We start from the raw sequence: 19,319 nt of genomic DNA, 5'->3' as shown, positions 1-19,319 counted from the left end.
TGCTGACAGTTTTCGATAGCCTTCCTCTATTAATTCGTTTCTCGTAGAACAACCGTATAATCTAATGCCAAACTTGAAGCAATAGGTGCAATTACATTTGTTTTGTATCGGTTATATTATCTCCCACCAGGTGTTGCATGTGGGCATGCCTTTTGAAATTAAGCGTGATTATCCTTTACAAAAGATGAAATCACGAAATTTTTCTGTTGACCAATTCGGGCACAATTTAATTAAACATCTCTTAATGAGAACTTCAAAATAGTGTACCCTCAACAGTAAATAATGAAAAAAAAAAAAAAAAGGATCTGAAAGCTGGGAGTTCTACTTGCTTAGGGTGAAGGCAGGCTGCCACTTGCCATGTAATCTGTAAATTACCCTGTCTCCTGCCTAACTCTGTGTGTGCGATAATTAAAACTTCGGCGGGCATGAGAAAGAAAGATGATTAGCATGTTTGTGCTTGCGCTGATGTTACTCTCTTGCAGGCAGTTTTTAAGAACCCGCAGGCTTTGCCTAGTTTCCAGCATCGCCTTTTGATCGCCATCCGCTTCTGGTGGATGGTCAACTGATATTGTACATATATATATATATATATATATATTTATATATATATGTACGTGCTCTGTGCTCTGTAAATCTGCACCTCTCAGTTTGTTTGGGCCTGAGCATCCAGATTGCCCTGCAGAATTATCATTTTGCAGCGTGTTCAGCCTGTGAGACATGATTAACAGATTAAACCGCAGGATGCTAAACAGAATTCCAGTTCAGGCTCATATCCTTATCCAGAGAGTGTAAACACATACCCCGATTTAACGTCTGCAGCCACAGGGCGCTGGGATCTGTGTGTGTGTGCGTGTGTGAGATGACATGAGGCTCTGAGACCACGGGAAGCGGCAGTGCACATGCCAACGAGGTCCATAGTATATCAAGTCGGCGAAGCGAAAGACTGATTAAAAGGGTTGATTTATGAGCTGCCAGCTGTTTACAGCTCCATTAGGAAAGAGGAAGAACTGTTGATGAATAATCCAGAAAAAGAAAAACAGAGGGGGAGAAAGGCGGGGGGGTGGGGGGCGGGTTGGGAAACTAAGAGCGATCCGGACGGAGGGTCGCTACCATGTGTCTGAGGTTTAACTCCTGCTCGTGCCCATGGTTTTATGCTGCTGCTCGCAAAATGATGTCATGCAAAAAAAAAATAAATAAATAAAAAAATGAAGTAAAATGGACGGCCAAGTCTAACATGTCGCCAACAGTGAATGATGGGATGCGGACTCTGCCAGCAAATGTCCAAACCACTCATCTTTTCTGGTGGTGGATGGAGGAAAACGGTGATGCAGCGTTCATCCGGCTAATGGGAACGGACGTTTAGAGCGAAATACTTGTCAAGATTTATAGGAGAAGATCTGGACGGCACATGTGTTGCTGTTTTTTGGGTGTTTTTTTTTTGTGTGTGTGTGTGTGGGTTTTTTTTAGCATGGCTAAAGCTGTCACAAGCTGGCAGAACCGATGTAAAAACTCACCAATTTATCTTGTTTTGCTTTTGTGTATACAGCGTGTTCTAACCTGTTTGTTTAATCTGTACTTTGGTCTGAAATCCTCTAACTGTCTGGAGCCGGTGGCTCTGTATTTACTGTAAAGCAAATAACCATATTTTGTGAATCAAATCTTTAATGTTTGCCCACTATTTAGTTTTAAACTTGTGTGTTGGTGGGACCAACACGTGTGCGTACGCTATAAAAGTGTACTAAAAACTGAAGACAATCTGTTTCTTATCCATCTGATTACTCGGTAGTAGGTGAGCAGGCCAAAAAGACTTTTACGCATTTAATAAACTAAGCCTGAAGTATGAATCTCTGTGTGTGTTTTGCAGGCACTACCAAGCCAAATGGAAAACCTCAAATTGACACCGGCAGCACCACTATATTCCCCCATCTAGTTAAAGGTACACACAAACACAAACGCTCAAAAACCATCATCTCATCATCATCATAAATGTTGTTTCTTTAGCTAGAAAACCCAGCTACTTTAAATCATTTCCCTTCAGATACCTCAGGACAGGGTCACCTAGCAACAGCGCTCATCATCGCCATGTCAACCATTTTCATCATGGCCATCGCCATCGTTCTCATCATCATGTTTTACATCCTGAAGGCCAAGCCGAACGGCCACGGTGAGACACAAGACACGCGACAAAAGAGAACTCCCAGTCCCATCTCAGTAGTTGGCACTCGTGTTTTATGATGTTCTGTTTGTGTGTTTATGTGTGCAGCATGCTGTTCTGGACAAGTTGTCAAAGTGGTGGAGGCTCAGACCAACAAACAGGAAGACAAGAAAGACGTTCCCGGTGAGACACAAAAACACACCAAGGAATTATTAGTTTTTACTGGATGTATTACTTTACGTTTTGATTCTATTCAGATTTCAGTGTTTACATGGAGCATAACTGTTCTTGGTGATCATCTACTTGTGTACGTGATTCTAACATGATCCACATTGTTGCTTGCATCTGTGCCAAGACCTTATTCGCACATTTAAGCTCAAAAGTACACAAATGCTAGAGGAAAGTGTGTTTAATAACTTGGGTACTAATGAGTGGATGAGGAGGTCAATGTTTGAGTTTCAGAATAAGTGAAAACCACCGGTAATAACAGGAAAATTCCACACCATTGAGAATAGATGCAGCTGTAGCTTTTTTGCAACATCTATAAGAGGAAAGAGTAAATTCAGTGACATAATTATTATTTTCTCTGATTTGCAGTTTTTTTTTTCTTTCTCACTTGTAAAAAACAAACAGGCAGGAAGGAAGCAGCCGCTGATTATTACAGTGTTTCCATAAACTCCTCTCACATGTTGCCCAGTTTCAAAATGAGCTGGCAAAATATATACACAATAACTGATGCAGTATAAACTGAAGCCGATGTCAAATGTCTAAAAATTACACTTCAAATGGCGCAAAGACACTCAAAGCTACATAATTATAGTAACAAGACAAACTATAATTAGTTATTTTTCCGTACTCAGCTTTAACGACAACAAAATGACTCCTAAATGGTCGCAATGTGTTTAACAGATGCCACCCAGCAGGGATAAACACTGTGTGTAATTCTCACCAAATCCTACAGCAGCATCCTCTCCAAACCATGATTCAATGTCACGACGGCCTTGTTTGTCGAGACCAACGCTGGATGTTATCCATGGATAACATGGACATCCATAAAATCCAAAGCTTCCCTGCGTAGCTGTGCTCTGGGCTCAGCTGAAAATGAATTTTCTCTTCAACTGCATCTTTTTGCAACTACCGTACAGTAGAAAACAGTTTCCTCCAGAGCTGTAAATCTATCACAGTGGAAGAAAATTATGGGACACGTGTTAAGATACGGCCAGCGACCGAACGCGGCGCTGATCAGCTCTACATTTAATAAGTCGTAAAACAAACCGTAGCTTCTCATCGACTCTGAATCAAAATTGCATCTGCGGCGTCGACGCCATGTGCGAGCCTCATGCGCATATTTATGATTCGGAGTGTAATGTATGCAAATGCAAGTGCGTGCTTGTGTGTGTAGGCTGACGGACGTGCAGTGTGATGAGTATATCGTGGTGGAATGCGAGTCTTCCAAAGCTAAAGCCATACGTTGCTGTAGGCGCCGTCTCTCCTGACAGTGACGCTCCGTTGCGTTTTAACCGACCGACTGACCTCGGACACGTGGCGCGAACGAAGGACACGAACGCATTATTACTTGAAAATTCACAATCGAGGCTTTTGAGAGTTATTAACAATAAATGTGCGTACTGTTAGTTAAAGCTGGGATATCATCTAGTAGCTGTGTGTGTGTCTGTGTGTGTGTGTGTGTGTGTGTGGATGCACTTTGGATGACTAGGATGTGTGTGCGGGAGAGAAGCCCATCGCTCGGAGCTCTACCGGAGCTAGCTGTCACTCATGTAGACACCGACTTAATAAGGCTGCGAGATGAAAGACACAGGCGCTTTAATTCACACACACAAACGCTCTCTCGGGCACACACACGCAGCATTTGTTCCACTTAGGTGTTCACTCATTATGCTGTCTTTCCCTATCAGTATCTATGATGTCAGTGTAATTTAACATAACACTCACTATAATCATTTTAAACATTCTTCCGACTGCAGTTCCTCCGTTTAAAAAACCTTTTAGCCTCAGGAATCTGTCGCCCTTTGTGTGTTCTAACTCATGACAACTTGGATTAAAACTACATTTTTTTGCAAAATTTACATCTTTAATTTGACGTTACTGTGCAACAGTCCACCAAAGAGTTGTGAGACTTTTGGACTCACTTGCGGTTTCATAGTGTATCATTGTGGAAGATAAATTAAGTTTATTCATGCTTGCTAAAGCCATGTCCAGTGGCTGGAGTATTTTGCCTCCGGAATGCCTTGACGAAATTCCTTCAAATTTGGCACAAAGGCTCACTTGGAATCTACAACTGACTAAAATTTAGCATCAGAGGTCAGTGCGACCTCACGAAAGACATTTCTAGTCGTAACTCAACTAGGTTTACTCTAATCATGACAGAGGTTTACACAAATGTCTAAAAGGATAAAGTGATCTAGTTACTGTCCCTTCCAAAAGTTCAACACGGTACACATAATCATCGTCATCAACACTTAAATAAATTCCTTCCAGCTCGACAATTATGGGGATACACACAATACAAAAGCCACCAATTAAGAATGGTGACTACCATTGGATTATGTGAAAAGGCAGTGACGCCCCAAGTTGATCGCTTTTCAGTGTTGGGCAGTCAGTTAGCATCTGTCAAGCTAATTTTTCCACTCTGTCACCATTGCTGGACATTAACCTCTGAGGGTTGATGAAGTGCGACTTTTTGGACCAGACACAGATGACGTTAGGTGACGTCAGTTTGGCAGTGAATGCCTGTAGATCAGGGGAGTCCATTTGCAGGATCCCTACCTTTACAAAACGACACGTACTCTCAATTAAAGTGGGATTTTTGTAAGAACTTGCTCTTGAGATACATGGTCGTCATACACGCTCCCTGGGATAGTTTCATTTTCAGTGTGAACACCCAACAATGCGCACCTGATCACACTTTATTATCATGTGCACATAAACATTGTTTTCTATGCTTGATCAAACTGAACATGATGTTCATACTCAGAAAACTGGTACATAAATCACATAATAGCAATGCAAAATTTTTATTCTGCAAAAATTATGACCAGTTGCAAAAGTTTATGGAGTTTAATAATGTGGCTCTAATAAATGCGTTAGGATTACAGCCTCTTTTTATATTTGAGAGAACCTCTGTTTACCTGTATTTCCTCCTTTTTTTTTCTTCAAACAATCTCTCAGACAACGTGGTGATCTACTCAGAGAAAGACGAGTTCGACAAATTGAAAGCTCCTCCGCAGAAGACGGTGAAAAGGTGAGAAAAGCCTCTGATTCCCAACTGATTACAGCAAACTGTTTCTATCCGAAGGCAAAACACGAAGATTATCAGTGATTACTGGCGAAATCCAGGCAGATTAAAATTCTTGGCAGCAGAAAACAAAAAAATGCTGTTTGGTAAGAACTTACAGCAAGTGGAACCACAGACATGAAAGAAGAGTGGAAAAAGGATATGATCCTTTATTCAATTAATCATTCCATCAGTCTATTTATAAACCACATTTAAAAACAACTGAGGTCGACCAAAGTGCTGGAATTATTGATTACTGTGATGTAAATGACGGTGATAAGTGAGGGATTATTAAGCTTTGAAATGATGGATCCTTAGAAGGGTTACGAATAACTTTTTGATCTTGATCATCAGCTATTTTAAACTAAAACAGATCTTTAAAAGACAGCAAATAAGGGTAGAAGAGCTATGGTCTGTACGAAAGCTTAACGATTACAAACAGATTATTTACTTTGTCGATTGACTTGAAGTTTTTCTCTCTGAAATTTCTCTAAATCATGCTTGCAAATGGTGAAAGATCGCATTTCAGCTTTCAGCAGTCCAACCCTAACCCTAACCCTAGCCCTAGCCCTAGCCCTAACCCTAGCCCTTCAAACAGTCAAACCAACAATATTCAGTTACTGACATGCAGGGATTTTTCACATATGAGAACCTGAAAATTGTAAATTTTAACCAACCTGAATATCAACTTTTTGTTTATTGGTTAATAATTTTTGTGTTATCTTAACTAGCAACTTTCTGCTTCTGGGCGTTTGTTGAAATTGTTAAGTGACTCATGGGGAGGATTCAGATTGTTCTAGCATTAGTGGATGTCCTGTCCTTTCTGGGCTCCTCACCTGTTTACTCTGAGGCGTCTATGTTGTTAATATCATGTGATCAGTGACTAGCCGACTTCCTGCTTAAAGCGTGTAAAGTCGACAAAGCGACTAGTCTGTACAACCCCCAACGTATATACATGTTTTTTTAATACAGCTCTGTATACTGATGTCTGAATGTGTATTGTGTGTGGTTGCATTTGTATGTGGCGTCGCAGAGACTACACAACAGAAAGAATCTTCCTATTTGTTCAGAATCTGCCTATAATTAAGTCACCACAGAACAAGTCGCTGCAGTAGTAATATCTCTCCTGATGGCCTCCCCCCCCCCACTGTATCTACATATAAGTTGGTGCGTAATGTACAAAACAAGTTCATTTGGGGTTTGAAGGTTTTTTTCTCCCCCCGTTTCAATGAAGCAGAGTCATTATGTGGCTTTGGAGCAGGCAGAGAGGTGGGTTTGGTGGGGGAGGTAAAGTAGCACAAATGAGTCCTAAAGGACAGAGGGGGTAATTGTCAGGGTGGATAGGGGTATTTATTCCAGGCTTCACCACCACCAGGTGAAAGCGTGTCCCAGCAGACAACAAAAGAGCGTTTTCTCACCTTCTTTTTTCTGCATACATCTCGTCCCTCATGTGAAGACAATGGTGCTTTTATAAGGACTGTGGCTCACGTGTAAATACGCGACAGCATGCACACAAGTCTACAATGAACCACTGTCCTTAAACGTACTCATAGTAAGCCTCATTAGATTGATACACAGTTCCAATACAAGGAAGAGATGTGAATAAGAGAATAGTTGAGACAGACATGCATGTGCACACACTCCTCAACATTAATAGCGGTAAACAGTGTGGTGCAGCAGCGTGCCAAAGGATGTGCTAACTCACTGCATTAGCTGCCAGAGCGGGTGTTAGATGTCTGGGAAACAATACCATTTTTGTGCGCGTTCAGAAAAAGAGTGCAGGACACTGAAACAATGGCATTCTGTGAGCATCCCTATCAAATAGGTGCTTTTGCAAGAAAACCCAGATAAGGCAGCGAACGGGAAAGGGCCGGTAATAAACTGATAATACGCGGTATCATGTTGTAATTTCAGTCAATCTCAGGAACTGCCTAGAAACATCAGCAGTCGTGGCAACAAAACGGCATTTTTCTCCAGTTTCTGCTAAGTTTGCAAAGACACTGTCAACCGTTCACATGAATAGTCTAACGGTATCGTTGAATAGTGCAGTTATCTGATTTATTGAAGAATTGTCGTGTACGCACATGTCCGAGCAGCGAACTGTCAGGAAAGTAGCATTCAAGGATGATAAAGAAGTTGCTATGTTGTGTACATTTGGTTTCCAGTTTATTGGGTACAACTGAAAAACAGAAAGCACACAAAGGTCACTGCATCCAGTCAGAAATTACTTCATCCCTTGTAAAGTTTTTCATTTCATTGGTTTTGGTACAAGTGAAACGTACGAGAATGTCTGTGACACTGGACTTGTAGAGTTTCTGGAAGAAGTTTTTCCGCTCATCCAAGTAGCTTTGGTATTTGTAAAAAGAAAAAAAAAATAGTTGGGAGACTATTATAGTGCAATTTTGTGGAAACCTGTAGAACACGAACAAACATTTGGAGCAATGTGGAATCAGCTTTTCAGTGAAAGACATGCAAACGGGCTTGAAACAATTCTCCCAATACCAACGGTACATGTATGTGTGGTTTCCGTGCAGCGAAAACGATGCCTCGTCGGAAAATGAGCAGCTGCTGAGCCGCAGCATTGACAGCGACGAGGAGGCGGCATCGGACAAGCAGGGATCGGCGGACACCCAGAACCCCAATCCCAACCTGTGCATCAAACCTGACCTCTGCCTGCTCTCTCTGGGGCTGCTGGACCGCGGCCGGGCCTGCAATGGCACCGCCTCCGTGGCAGCCGGGCAGTCCAACAACATCCAGAGTCCCAACCACATCAACAACGTCAACCACATCGCCAGCAGTAACCACATCAGCAGTGTGAACGCAATCAACAACAACAATAAAACCCCAGGGGTAAGACGGAGGATCTTTTTCAAGACAGCACTGCAGTAAAAATATGATTATGAACAGATCCACGGGATCATCTGGAAAACGCATCTAATCCCTGCTTTTCTTTTTACCACACAGATGCTGCAGAGTCGAAGAAAAAAGATCCTGGATCTGTATGCCAGAGCTTGCAATGTGACTGAGGGTAAGTCTGTCACAGAGAGGAAAGTATACATCTTACCGAGCCTTGTAATCAAGAACTGATTTCTGCTAACACTGTGAGGGGTGTTCTACTCTTTCTGGTGAAGATGAACTTGTTTTTTTTAACTGTGTTAAAGTGAGAAATGGCAGAGGATGTCAGAGAACACTGCTGTAGGGGAAATAGTCATTACCACACTACAACATTGTGTTTTTAGACAGTAAACTAAAGTTAGGACTTTACAAAGTTCCAATCAAGTTTTCACAAAGGTTTAAACATAAATTCTGGAAAAGCAGATCACGACAAAGACACCAACACAAGAAAACAGCAAACGGATGTGTGTGAAATAATACTACCGACGGCTCCATCAAACTCTTCAATAAAAGTTCCTTTCGATTTCCCGTCACCCTCCAGGCTTAAGCCCGACGGAGCTTCCCTTCGACTGCCTGGAGAAGGCCAGCCGCATGCTGAGCTCCTCCTACAGCAGCGAGGCGGCCGTGGTGAAGACGTGGAGGCACCTGGCCGAGAGTTTCGGGCTGAAGCGCGACGAGATCGGCGGCATGAGCGACGGCCTGCAGCTCTTCGAGCGGGTGAGCACGGCGGGCTACAGCATACCCGACCTCCTGACGCGCCTGGTGCAGATCGAGAGGCTGGACGCCGTGGAGTCGCTCTGCGCGGACGTGCTGGGCAGCAGCGAGGTGGCCGGGCGGCAGGGCATCAACAGTTTTCACAGCCAGATGGTCTGTCCGTCCCCGTGCCCGTCCCCGTCCCAACGCTGCGCCAGCGTCTGAACGCGCGGCGGAGCAGAGACTTCAGAGACTCGAGTGCCTTACAGCACACATGTACCCGAGGACAGATATTACTCTGACAAGGAGGGCAGCACATTTACAGTATATGCATTACCCCATCACATGAAGAATTTCAGTGGCCACTTCGTCCACAATCCTTTTTTTTCCTATAATGGACTATGTGTCAAGAAGCTAGCAGTCTGAAACCGTCTTCAATTTCTATACTATGTCTTTCTAAGTGTTACAAAGTTTGAGAGACGTAAAAAGATTGAAGACCTCTGATTCAGACTGTCCTCTAGTTTACCATTTCAGATATCGTCTCCTCTGCAGAATATAATAACCGCGATTAGTTTATTAGACTTTTATGTTTCTCAGAAAAGAATTTAGCAAAACATTGACCAAGAGCCTGTGCGCTGGACGCAACAAATTCTTCTCCAAAATGTAAAAGTTAGCACATATTCTCAAAGGATTGCCTCACTAAGGGAGGGCCGCGGACGCTGTCTTAGCTCCACTCTCGCTGAACCTTCAGATCAGCACCAAAAGCTTGTGTTTCAGCCATTCCGTAGTTGTTTGTGTCTGTATATAGGAAGCGACCTTGTTCGACCGCGGCATCAGTTAACATTCATTGTTACGCGTTTGGCTGCGCTGTCATCACACAGGAAAGACACCAGATACGATCTCCCCACTTCGAACGCAATCATCATGCCCAGCTGGAAATGCCAAAACATCGCTCAGCTCAGCTTTCATCCGGTAAACTTTCCTGTGAACTCCTGCCTATTTGCGATTTCACGAGCAATCGCACAACAGTAAACAAGAGCAGATCGCGAGAGACTGCGCGCGATTCCCATTCTCCGGCGAATAATGTCAATTTTGAGTTGAATCTCTCCAATCCTGTTTGCTTAAGAGCAACTCAGATTCAGTCATTGATTAGCGTGAGCGCACGGAATCGCCGATGCGTCGTACGGAAACGTTCAACCGACCACCTCACTGAAAAAAAGAACACTAGAAACACATGGACTTGTTTCGTGTTTAGGTTTCGAGCATTAATCGCATACACTGGATGAACACACTACACATTACCCTGCTGCGTACGCACACATGGTCACTGTCTACGACTTTAACACGCAGAGCAACATTCTCTTCTACTGCAGCTACTTCCTCGGCAGTGACCCAGTCTATGACCCTCCCTCATAATTCTGCCTCCCCCTCCCCGCTTACTCCCCTTGTGCCCCAATGCTGCGGTCTAGCGCTGCCGCCAGCCCTAATTATTTGTCGTGTGGCTCCCCATGCGCCTAATAGGCTAAAGTGTTGCGGTTTACAGAGCGGGTGCAAAGTGCCTGTGATTTCCAGCACCTAATTATGCATTTAGGGCCACTTAACCACTGAAAGCCCAGTGGAAAAGCTGTAAAAAACATGCATTAAAAAGAGCGATGCCAGGGCATGAGGAAAGGCTAAGCTCCCCCAGGGTTGCCGCACCGTGATCGGCGCGAGAGCACTGCTGGTCACGGCGGAGGCAGCACCGCAGATGTCCTACAACGGCTGTTCTCATTCAGCTTTTGTGGTTGGCTCAGTCATGCTCAGACAGGATTTAAGCGCCCCTCTCCCCTATGGGACCAATATGGCAAACGAGAACAATATGCGGTTGTGTGAGTTCTGAGAAGCAGCTGAAGCTAGTTAGGTGTTGTACGTACAGCGCAGAAACTGTGGCTCTAGTAAACCTTACGAGGAGCGTCCTGTTCGTAAACTCCGTTAACGGTGATGAAGTTCACAGTTCTGATGCCGTAGAGCCAGTCCCTCGCTTTCTGTCGCATCTCAGCAATAAGCTCCGAGGAACGTCGATCTGCACGGAAGTTTTTCCCTCCACGTGCTCTTTGTTCGCATTTCACAATGCAATCTGGGGCTGGACCCCAGTTAATTAATCTGCATGCCAGTCAAGCGTGTATCCACAAATGTGTCTGTCTTAATGTCTTAGATCTAAAGCTCACATTTAAAAAAATACTGTCTTCTTAAAGCAGGGTTGTCCACATCAAATCCATTTAAAGTTAAAACAGATTACTTATTATTTTGTTTTAATGTTGTTGATATTATGTATTATTAACTGGTCAACTGGAGCCTGACATATGATATGCTGATATGATAATATAGAGAAGCCAAACACGGAATACTTACCTCAGTAGCACATACAGTATAGCAAAACATGTACAAACACACAAACTCTTCACGGAACCAAAGTGTAACTGTATATATAACTTATTATTGTACATAAAGTATACCTTAATAAAGATGTATGACAGAAACTGCATGGTGGTTGAACGTGTTGCAGTGTTATCTTTTCCAGTGAAGATCTGGCTTGACTCGGAGCAACAGAGGTAAGAACATGTGTTAATATTGTAAATTCAGGAACATTTGTGTACTCATTTCGTGTACGTCATGCAGAGAACACTCCGCTTGGCTGGTTTTCAGGGGAAAAATTCAGATGGCAACACTCGTGCCAGTTTAAATGATTAAGGTTTTACCAAACATTTGCGGTGTAGTATGACAATAAATCAAAAAACATCACAAGCATAACTAAACCTTGTAAGATTAACTTACAACAAACCATTTTTAACTTTCCTGTCGCATAATGCCAAAATCTCAAATGCTTGTTAACCAATGAGCCTGTGTGCTCTCATTTGCCTTACAGAATAAAAGTGGCTTGTAATTGTAAAACAAACTATAGCCTTCTATACCTTACATTATTTAGAGAATATTTAGAGAAGTTGTAGTGGGGCCTTGGTTCTTTATAGTCTACTGACAGTTTTTGGTGGGGGGTCAGGTTAGACCAGGCATGGGCAAACTATGGCCCGCAGACCATATACAGCCAGTTAGGCCTTTTAATCCGGCCCGCCAAACTTGTCTAAATTATATTATTAAATTAAATAAAATAATATTAATAAACCTCAGTCATTTTGCAATTCCCCTGCAATGCCCACGTTTCCGGGGGGGGGGGGGGGGGGGGGCTACTGCTCAGAGGTTGACGACTACTTTACAGACTCGTTAAGTTTTTTGTTGGCATTCACCCAACAACACTGTTCCCACTGAAACTGAACGTGAGTTCCTTTACTGTGTTGTGGAAAAAAATGCATTTGGAAAAACATTTGTACAAGAAGCCTTGCATATCCATGCTTTACTACCTATTAAAGGCCAACAAGTTTTATGTTATGGGTTTTACATATCATTTATATTAGTTCATATGTATAATATATAAATATTTCAATGCTTTTTGTTTACCAGAAGACTCTATAAAATAAATGAGTGGGTAGAACACCTATGGCCATTAAAAGTGGGGTTTTTACAACAGCTTGAGGCTAGGAGACTGAAGAGAGATGACTAAGGATTGATCAAATTACGTTTTTACCATCACAGTGGAGACAAACTGCTTTATATTTGCTATTTTCCCATCATTTGTCATTTCCCATCAAAAAGGGCATGGATCTGATTAGAGCAGGGGTCTTCAGTGTTTTTCAGGCCAAAGAGCCCAATGGATGGAGAGATTAAGTAGGTACCCCCTACCTATTATATGTGTTCTATATTAAACTCAGCTTAGTCCTATTTATAAATATACATTATTATTATTATTATTATTATTAGCATTTTGCATTCAATATTAAGCTATCCCTTATCCCTTTACAAAAATATGTTGGATTCATGCTAATGTGTATTTAAAGAGATTTAAATTTGTGTCTGAAATCAAAAATATATAAAAAATGGTTAATCAACCAAAGATTTTGCAACCCTCCTGCAGTACCTCCATGGATTCCCTAGGGGTCGCAGACCTGTGGTTTAAAGCCAAGCTTTTTCTAGAAGTGCTGGTCTGATATATACAATAATCAACAGACAAAAAGAGTCTAGTAGCTAAGTGCTGGAACTCAATGCTTGACCTAATGATGATACAAGATAAAAATTCAGGAAATGAAGAGATTTTAGATATAAAGTATATAATGAAATATATACTCATATGTATATATGATGTAAAAATAATAGAGCTGAATTACTACTTGAAAAGATTTTCATAGACATCACTATCCTTAAAATCTACAATAGTTCAGCCTGAGTCTTAGTGAACAAGTCTACATAGAGAGTAATCCAACAGAACCACATGCATCATGTTAAAAATGAATGACATTCATATTCAGTGCAGTAAATAACACACAGTCGTCAATTCCAGATGGTTGTTTGTCAGCCAATACTGATGCACTGACAGGGCTGGTTAAGGGCTTACCAAATGGAAAATCTCTAATCACAACCTTTTCCAGTTCATTCAGACATTTAATTAAATGTCATTAAATGTGACATATTAAATAGGCAGTTGGTCAAATTAAAAGATGAGTTCATTGGAAAAAGACTCTAGGACATGATTTGAAAACCGAAACTTCATTTAGTCATTAGATCTTGCTCAAAAATGCACTTTGATCTCCACTAACAGCTCGCTACTGCGTATCATGAAGCCAAACCGCCTCTCCATTTCAAGATAAAGACCTCTTACTCCACTGCATTCCTTGCGTGTCAGCATTTACATACAGAAAATTGAGATGTTTTCGCTTTCTTTCTTACAAAAAGATAAAATACGGTTGTTGTAAATGTCATTTTCCAGATTCCTCCAGTTTCAGCGATTCTGTAACTGAGTCTGCGCGATAAGCAATCTCAACCTGGAGGATTCTTATTTAAGACTCTACAATAAAAACCCATCTTGCGCACCCACTGATCTTTTTATACCACCAACTTGACATCAGCCACTGCAGAGCTGTCACCTCCGCTCGCCTCTCTGCCGTCAGGCTTTCACCACACGTGGATGCGTGTTTGTGCTGGAATTTTCAAAAGCTTGAGCTAAACGATAAGGTGTGTGTGTGCTGGCTTCGGATCTTAAAGCTGGTTCAGCGAAGGTCTGCCTGGCAGTGGAAACATTGGTGCTGCTGTGGGGCATCAGGGTTTCATTGAGGTCTTTGTCTTATCGTGTTTCAAAAACTGCCCCACAAATAGTCCTTCCCACTTGAGAAGCCATTCAGTCCAATAACACACAAACACAGCGAGTAGATACAGACATGTGCATCTGTCAGTGGTGATCCTAGGTTCTGGGTGGCCCCGGGCAAAGACACACATGCTACCCACACAGACCAAAGTAGTAAAATCTGTCATAAGGTAGATAGAAGAGGGCCCTTATGAGGGGTTGCAGAGTATTGCTGATGCAATATAGGGCCTTCACATACTTAAGGAGATTTATGGTTGTCATTGCTAAATATGTCAAAAGGTAGCCATCATTTTTTTTTTTCCCACAAGGCTGCTACTATTGTAACTATTGCTCGGTGTTGCCTGTCATCACAGTGTCTGTTTTGAGGCTCTGTTTGCGCCTCTTAAGCACTTGGCATGGCTTAATTCTGTATGAAGGGGATGATGACAAAGAGAGCTTCTTGAGGGCAAGGAGTGCCAACCCAGAGAATAATTAAAGCTCCGCCAGTTAGCAGAAATCTTTCCTCCCGAACAACAGCTACATGCACACACTCATCCCTGTCAGTCAACTGCAGACATGTCAGACAGCGGAGAAGACACAGTGTCAAGACCTCAGGCAGATGTGTTTCCTATGGCTTGTTTGGATCGCGACCCCGCAGCGCGAGATGAACTGCATTTGCACTCTTGACAATTAAACTGCTTTCAACAGCTGCAGCGCAATGTTGCAACTACGGTTCTCGAAGAAACACCATCACATCTATAAAGGCTAGCGGAGATTGGTATCAGGCGTCGGCAAGACCCGTGCAGTGCGGATGTTTGGCGAAGTGGTGGTAGGAGATCGGCATTCAAGGCTACGGGCCTGATTCACCACTTACCAAAACAAGCGAAAAGGGAATACATCAAATACACTCAGTCTGAGGCTGCGCAGAGACAACAACGAACACTGAGGGCTGTTGAGAAAAAAAAAAAAAAAAAAAGAACAGATTATGGATTATGGAGTTTATGGCCGTGGATGACTCGGCGAACTCGAAACTCATTTCTGTAGCAGAGAACAAAGGTTTTCACCGACTTTTGGAGCTTCTGAAGCCATGGTACAAGCTACGACACAACACAGTGTTAGCCACGGCTCTATCGGAACCACACAACAGGAGTTTAGGTAAAGGCGTTATTATCGGATTAGCTTTGACAGGTCTATTTATTTTACTTTATACAGTACGGTAGTCAGATCGGGTGATACTCAACAATAAATGATCAGTACGGATCAGAGGGCAAAAAACGTCTCTGTCACCTCTCCAATAAAAATATTAAAAATGAATTAATCAAACATGCTTTTTAAAATTATTGTAGCTATTTTATTACCATGAGTTACACAAGGTGCATGTTGAAGCATCAAGTACAGAGGTAGAAGAAAGACGCGGTTAGCCTTACATTAGGACGCTGCAAACCTGGTATTTTTAGGCTCGTTTGTCTGTAGTTTTTTTTATCTTGTATGCCTTGCATACATTATTACACAGGATAAGATGTTACAATCCCTTTTGCCAAGATCCAAGACACATTTTGAAGCCCAGCAGTCAGCTACCAACTAGCAACCATAAGATGACCAGCTGACACCAGCTAACTAGCCTGTCCCAATAGTAGTAGACCCACGAAATCTCGTCCCCCAGTAGAGTGACTGGTAAATGCCAGCATTTCAACCACCGTGACAGAAGGGCGGTGTGGTTCAGTAAGAAGTAATGGGGACTACATTTTAACCAACACTTCTCCCTTGTGCCAAGATCCGAGGAAAAACACATTTAGAAGCCCAGTCCAACTGGGCTAACAGTCAGCTAGCAACTAGCAACCAACAAGAAGACACCAGCTCACTAACTGGCCTAGCCAACAGCAGTAGGCAGCATGCGGCACATTGAGGTTTTCAAGTTGATAAATGGTACTGGATAGAGACCATAACTGACGGGGTGAGAAAAGGGGACAACAGGCTTGGGCTGGAATCGAACCTGCACAGCCTCTTTTTTGTTACTCAAATTCTGCCATCCCTTTGACCAACATGTAGCCTTGTTGAACAAAATAATTAAAAAATAAGTCTGGCAGAAGGTAGAGCCGTGACAGAAGTGGACCCACATCAAGCAAAGCAACGCATGAGCAGGTCTACTGGTTTAAATCAGGACTGACACTTCACTTTAAAGGACATAAACCAGAAAAGCAGAATAAAAGAAGTGCAAACAAACTAGAAGTTGGACGCTATGTACGGCATAACCACCGACAGCTGGTTCCACTCAAATCCATCGCACAGTTTCTCATTTTCAGTCAGGTATATTACCATAACCCTCCGTGCGCTTATTGCATTACCCAAGCAGCCTATTTATGCACGTTGTGGCTAGTGAGAATAATATACATTTGGTGGTCTGCTACATCAAATTGCTGATTGACTTGAGTTTACGGTTTTTCTGAACTGAAACCACTGCTGTTCCACTCTCCCTCCCACCTCCCAAAGCACATTTTAATAGGGTTTACCAGCCAGACTCAAGCAAGGCGACAGTGGAGCATAATTTACCTACATTTTTGGTCCACTGAAAGGACCCAAGGATAAATCACGATCATGTATAAAGTTGCGTTGGTGACGGTGTCCAGGGCAAACTGGCAAAGTTAAGCCTGTTAGGAAACACCACTATGCTGACTGCAGTGCTGACCAGATGGAACTAAAGGGAGTAAATCTGCTGCTGACAGTTCCTGGAGTAGACACATAGGAAATAAGGCCTCATTAAAGCGATGCTCCGCCCCAAAATGTATTTTACTGTCAAACACCCATCCCCTTCAGTCTGGAGGGGACAGCTGTAAAAAGTTTGTAGATTCCTTCACCTTGAATTCATATCAGCGATAATAAATTCCACCGCTGAAAAGTTAAAAGAAATCTTTACTTAGCACATTTCCGTCATGTCTTGTGGCAAAGTGCTGCATTATTACTCTCCCGAAGCCTCCAACGTCAGACAGAAGGTTTGTATTAGGCGCATAAGTACTCTGAGGCCGCTTTATAAGAGAACACATTTAAAATCTAATAAAATTCCATACAGACAAATGTCGAGATTCCTCTCAGTGACGAAGTTCTTTCCTTCTGTGCATGGCAGTGGAATCAAACGACTGTACTTTGGTCAAAGTTTCCATTGAGAAATAGTACTTAACTCCCTTTGACGTCTGCCATTATTACCTTTTTCATATTTATGGGAAAAAATATAGTGTTCATTTGTGAGCTTTACCGGTGTTTAAAGTCAGCACTATGCTAACAGCTAGGTTAGCAGAGCCCCGTTGCTTTCAGTGTCAATGGTGAAGCAAACATGAGGCTCCAATATGAGAGAGTATTAAAACTTTGGCAAGAAAGTAGTGGATATTTTGTTGAAAATCATTTATTCAAAATTGAAGCTGTGGAAAGCATTTTAACTATCATAGCATCAGCAGGTACACTATAGTGAAGGCACCTAAATGTAAACCTTTTAGTCCCCTAACTGTATAGAGGATTGGTTGGAAATAGACCAATAACATTCTGACCACCTGCATAATATTGTGTGCGTCTCCCTTGTGCCCCAAAAATAGTTCAAACTCACGGGATAATAGACATGGGCCTTCTGAGAGTGTCTGGGAATATGATGTTGTCAGTGAGGGGTGTTTGGATCCTATGGGTTGAGGTGAGCCTGTTTGTCATGTTCTTAATTCTGCATCCTAGCTACGGGGTGGGATGACTGCCCTGGTCTAGGTGGGTGGTACACGTCTTAGTAACATCCACACAAATGGCAGGTCCAACAGTTTCCCAGTATTGTATTGTCACAAGGTTTATTTCTCCTGTCAGTGGTTTTAATGTTGTGGCTAATTGGCGTAGATCCTGGTGGTGGGTAATAGAGAGGTAAACATTAATTTCACTAATGCTGGACACATGTTTTGAGGTGCAGAACTGTCTAAAGTGGATACAACTGAAAGAGGTGCAGCCCCAAACATTCAGACTCAACCGTCACATCAATATGTATTAAAATATTAGGTTTGCTACATTTTTTTTCCCCAGAGCGTTGGAGTCCTTCCTGAATGCCCAGAAAAAGCTTGTGGAAAATGTAGAATCCAGCAGAAAACTCTAGACATTCTCAAACATACTCAGTGCAGACTGGATTAACGTCTTATTACAAGTGATGTATTTATTTATAATATCATTACTAGTGTTGATGTTATACCGGTCTGCATGACATAATTGTGTTTCTAATGTTTTGTCTATTCATTTTACATAGACAAACCAGGTCTGGATTCGCGAGTTCACTCGCTGCAATGCACGGTGTGAGAAACGCACCGTACCAAATGCACTCATTCATGGATGTATTGTTGAAGCAGTAAATAGAAGCTCACGGGCAGCACACGTCACCACACTGTCCAGGGTTTCAAAACTGTGGGTTCAAACTGGGTTCAAAAGAGTTGAGGGAGTCAAAAAGTGATAAGAGGCTTAACACTGAGCTCCAGATCAATTTTACATTATCTAGGAAGCCGACATGCTCTGAGGGAGAGGAGACGGATGATGAAGAAACAGTTGATGATAACACAATGAGATTTACAGATGGATTTTATCAACCCTGCTGCATATGGTTTTAGGTTTCATCATGCAATAAGGAAGAAAAAAAAGAACATCTGAGTTTTTTTGGGGGGGGTGACTGATTTTTTTTTTCCGTTTAGGCCGTGGAGCTTTTGAGGCGATTGCCATTATCTTTCAAGAGGCAAAAAAACTCATCAAATGTGACTTGTTTGGCTCGATGACCACCTCAAGTTCATCGATAGAACACATTTGCCTCGGCCAACATCGTAGTAATATAACGAGTGTTTGTCATTCACTTTATAAATAAAACCTTTAACACAATGTTCTTGGATGCGTTGTGAGTCCTGCTCATAAACCATAGCGATTCGCGGTAATAGCATTATAGCATTACTTATCATTAAATGGGTTTACAGGTCAATCCTGATCCTTAGAGGCTGTGTGATCAAAAGACACAGGGGAACATTAAAGTCCTGCAACACAGGGATGCATAACACTATAAATTTATCAAATTT

General features: G+C 42.3%; 1 protein-coding gene across 2 annotated transcripts in view; it reads left to right on the top strand.

The window, feature by feature from the left end:
- Window positions 1-11,567, top strand: part of edar (ectodysplasin A receptor) — a 40,070-nt gene extending 28,503 nt beyond the window's left edge. Inside the window, exons 6-12 of one of the 2 annotated variants that reach the window (XM_047602101.1) lie at window positions 1,865-1,936; window positions 2,039-2,164; window positions 2,264-2,338; window positions 5,345-5,417; window positions 7,985-8,300; window positions 8,415-8,478; window positions 8,887-11,567. In XM_047602101.1, coding sequence (XP_047458057.1) covers window positions 1,865-1,936; window positions 2,039-2,164; window positions 2,264-2,338; window positions 5,345-5,417; window positions 7,985-8,300; window positions 8,415-8,478; window positions 8,887-9,263 — 1,103 coding nt within the window. In that variant the 3' untranslated portion in view covers window positions 9,264-11,567. The remainder of the gene's footprint in view (window positions 1-1,864; window positions 1,937-2,038; window positions 2,165-2,263; window positions 2,339-5,344; window positions 5,418-7,984; window positions 8,301-8,414; window positions 8,479-8,886) is intronic. The other variant, XM_047602102.1, reaches the window with a different exon arrangement.
- Window positions 11,568-19,319: the final 7,752 nt, after the last annotated feature.

This window comes from Mugil cephalus, chromosome 12 (assembly GCF_022458985.1).
Source record: "Mugil cephalus isolate CIBA_MC_2020 chromosome 12, CIBA_Mcephalus_1.1, whole genome shotgun sequence".
In the NCBI taxonomy this organism is placed as follows: domain Eukaryota; kingdom Metazoa; phylum Chordata; class Actinopteri; order Mugiliformes; family Mugilidae; genus Mugil; species Mugil cephalus.
This window is presented reverse-complemented; position numbering and strand designations above follow the sequence as displayed.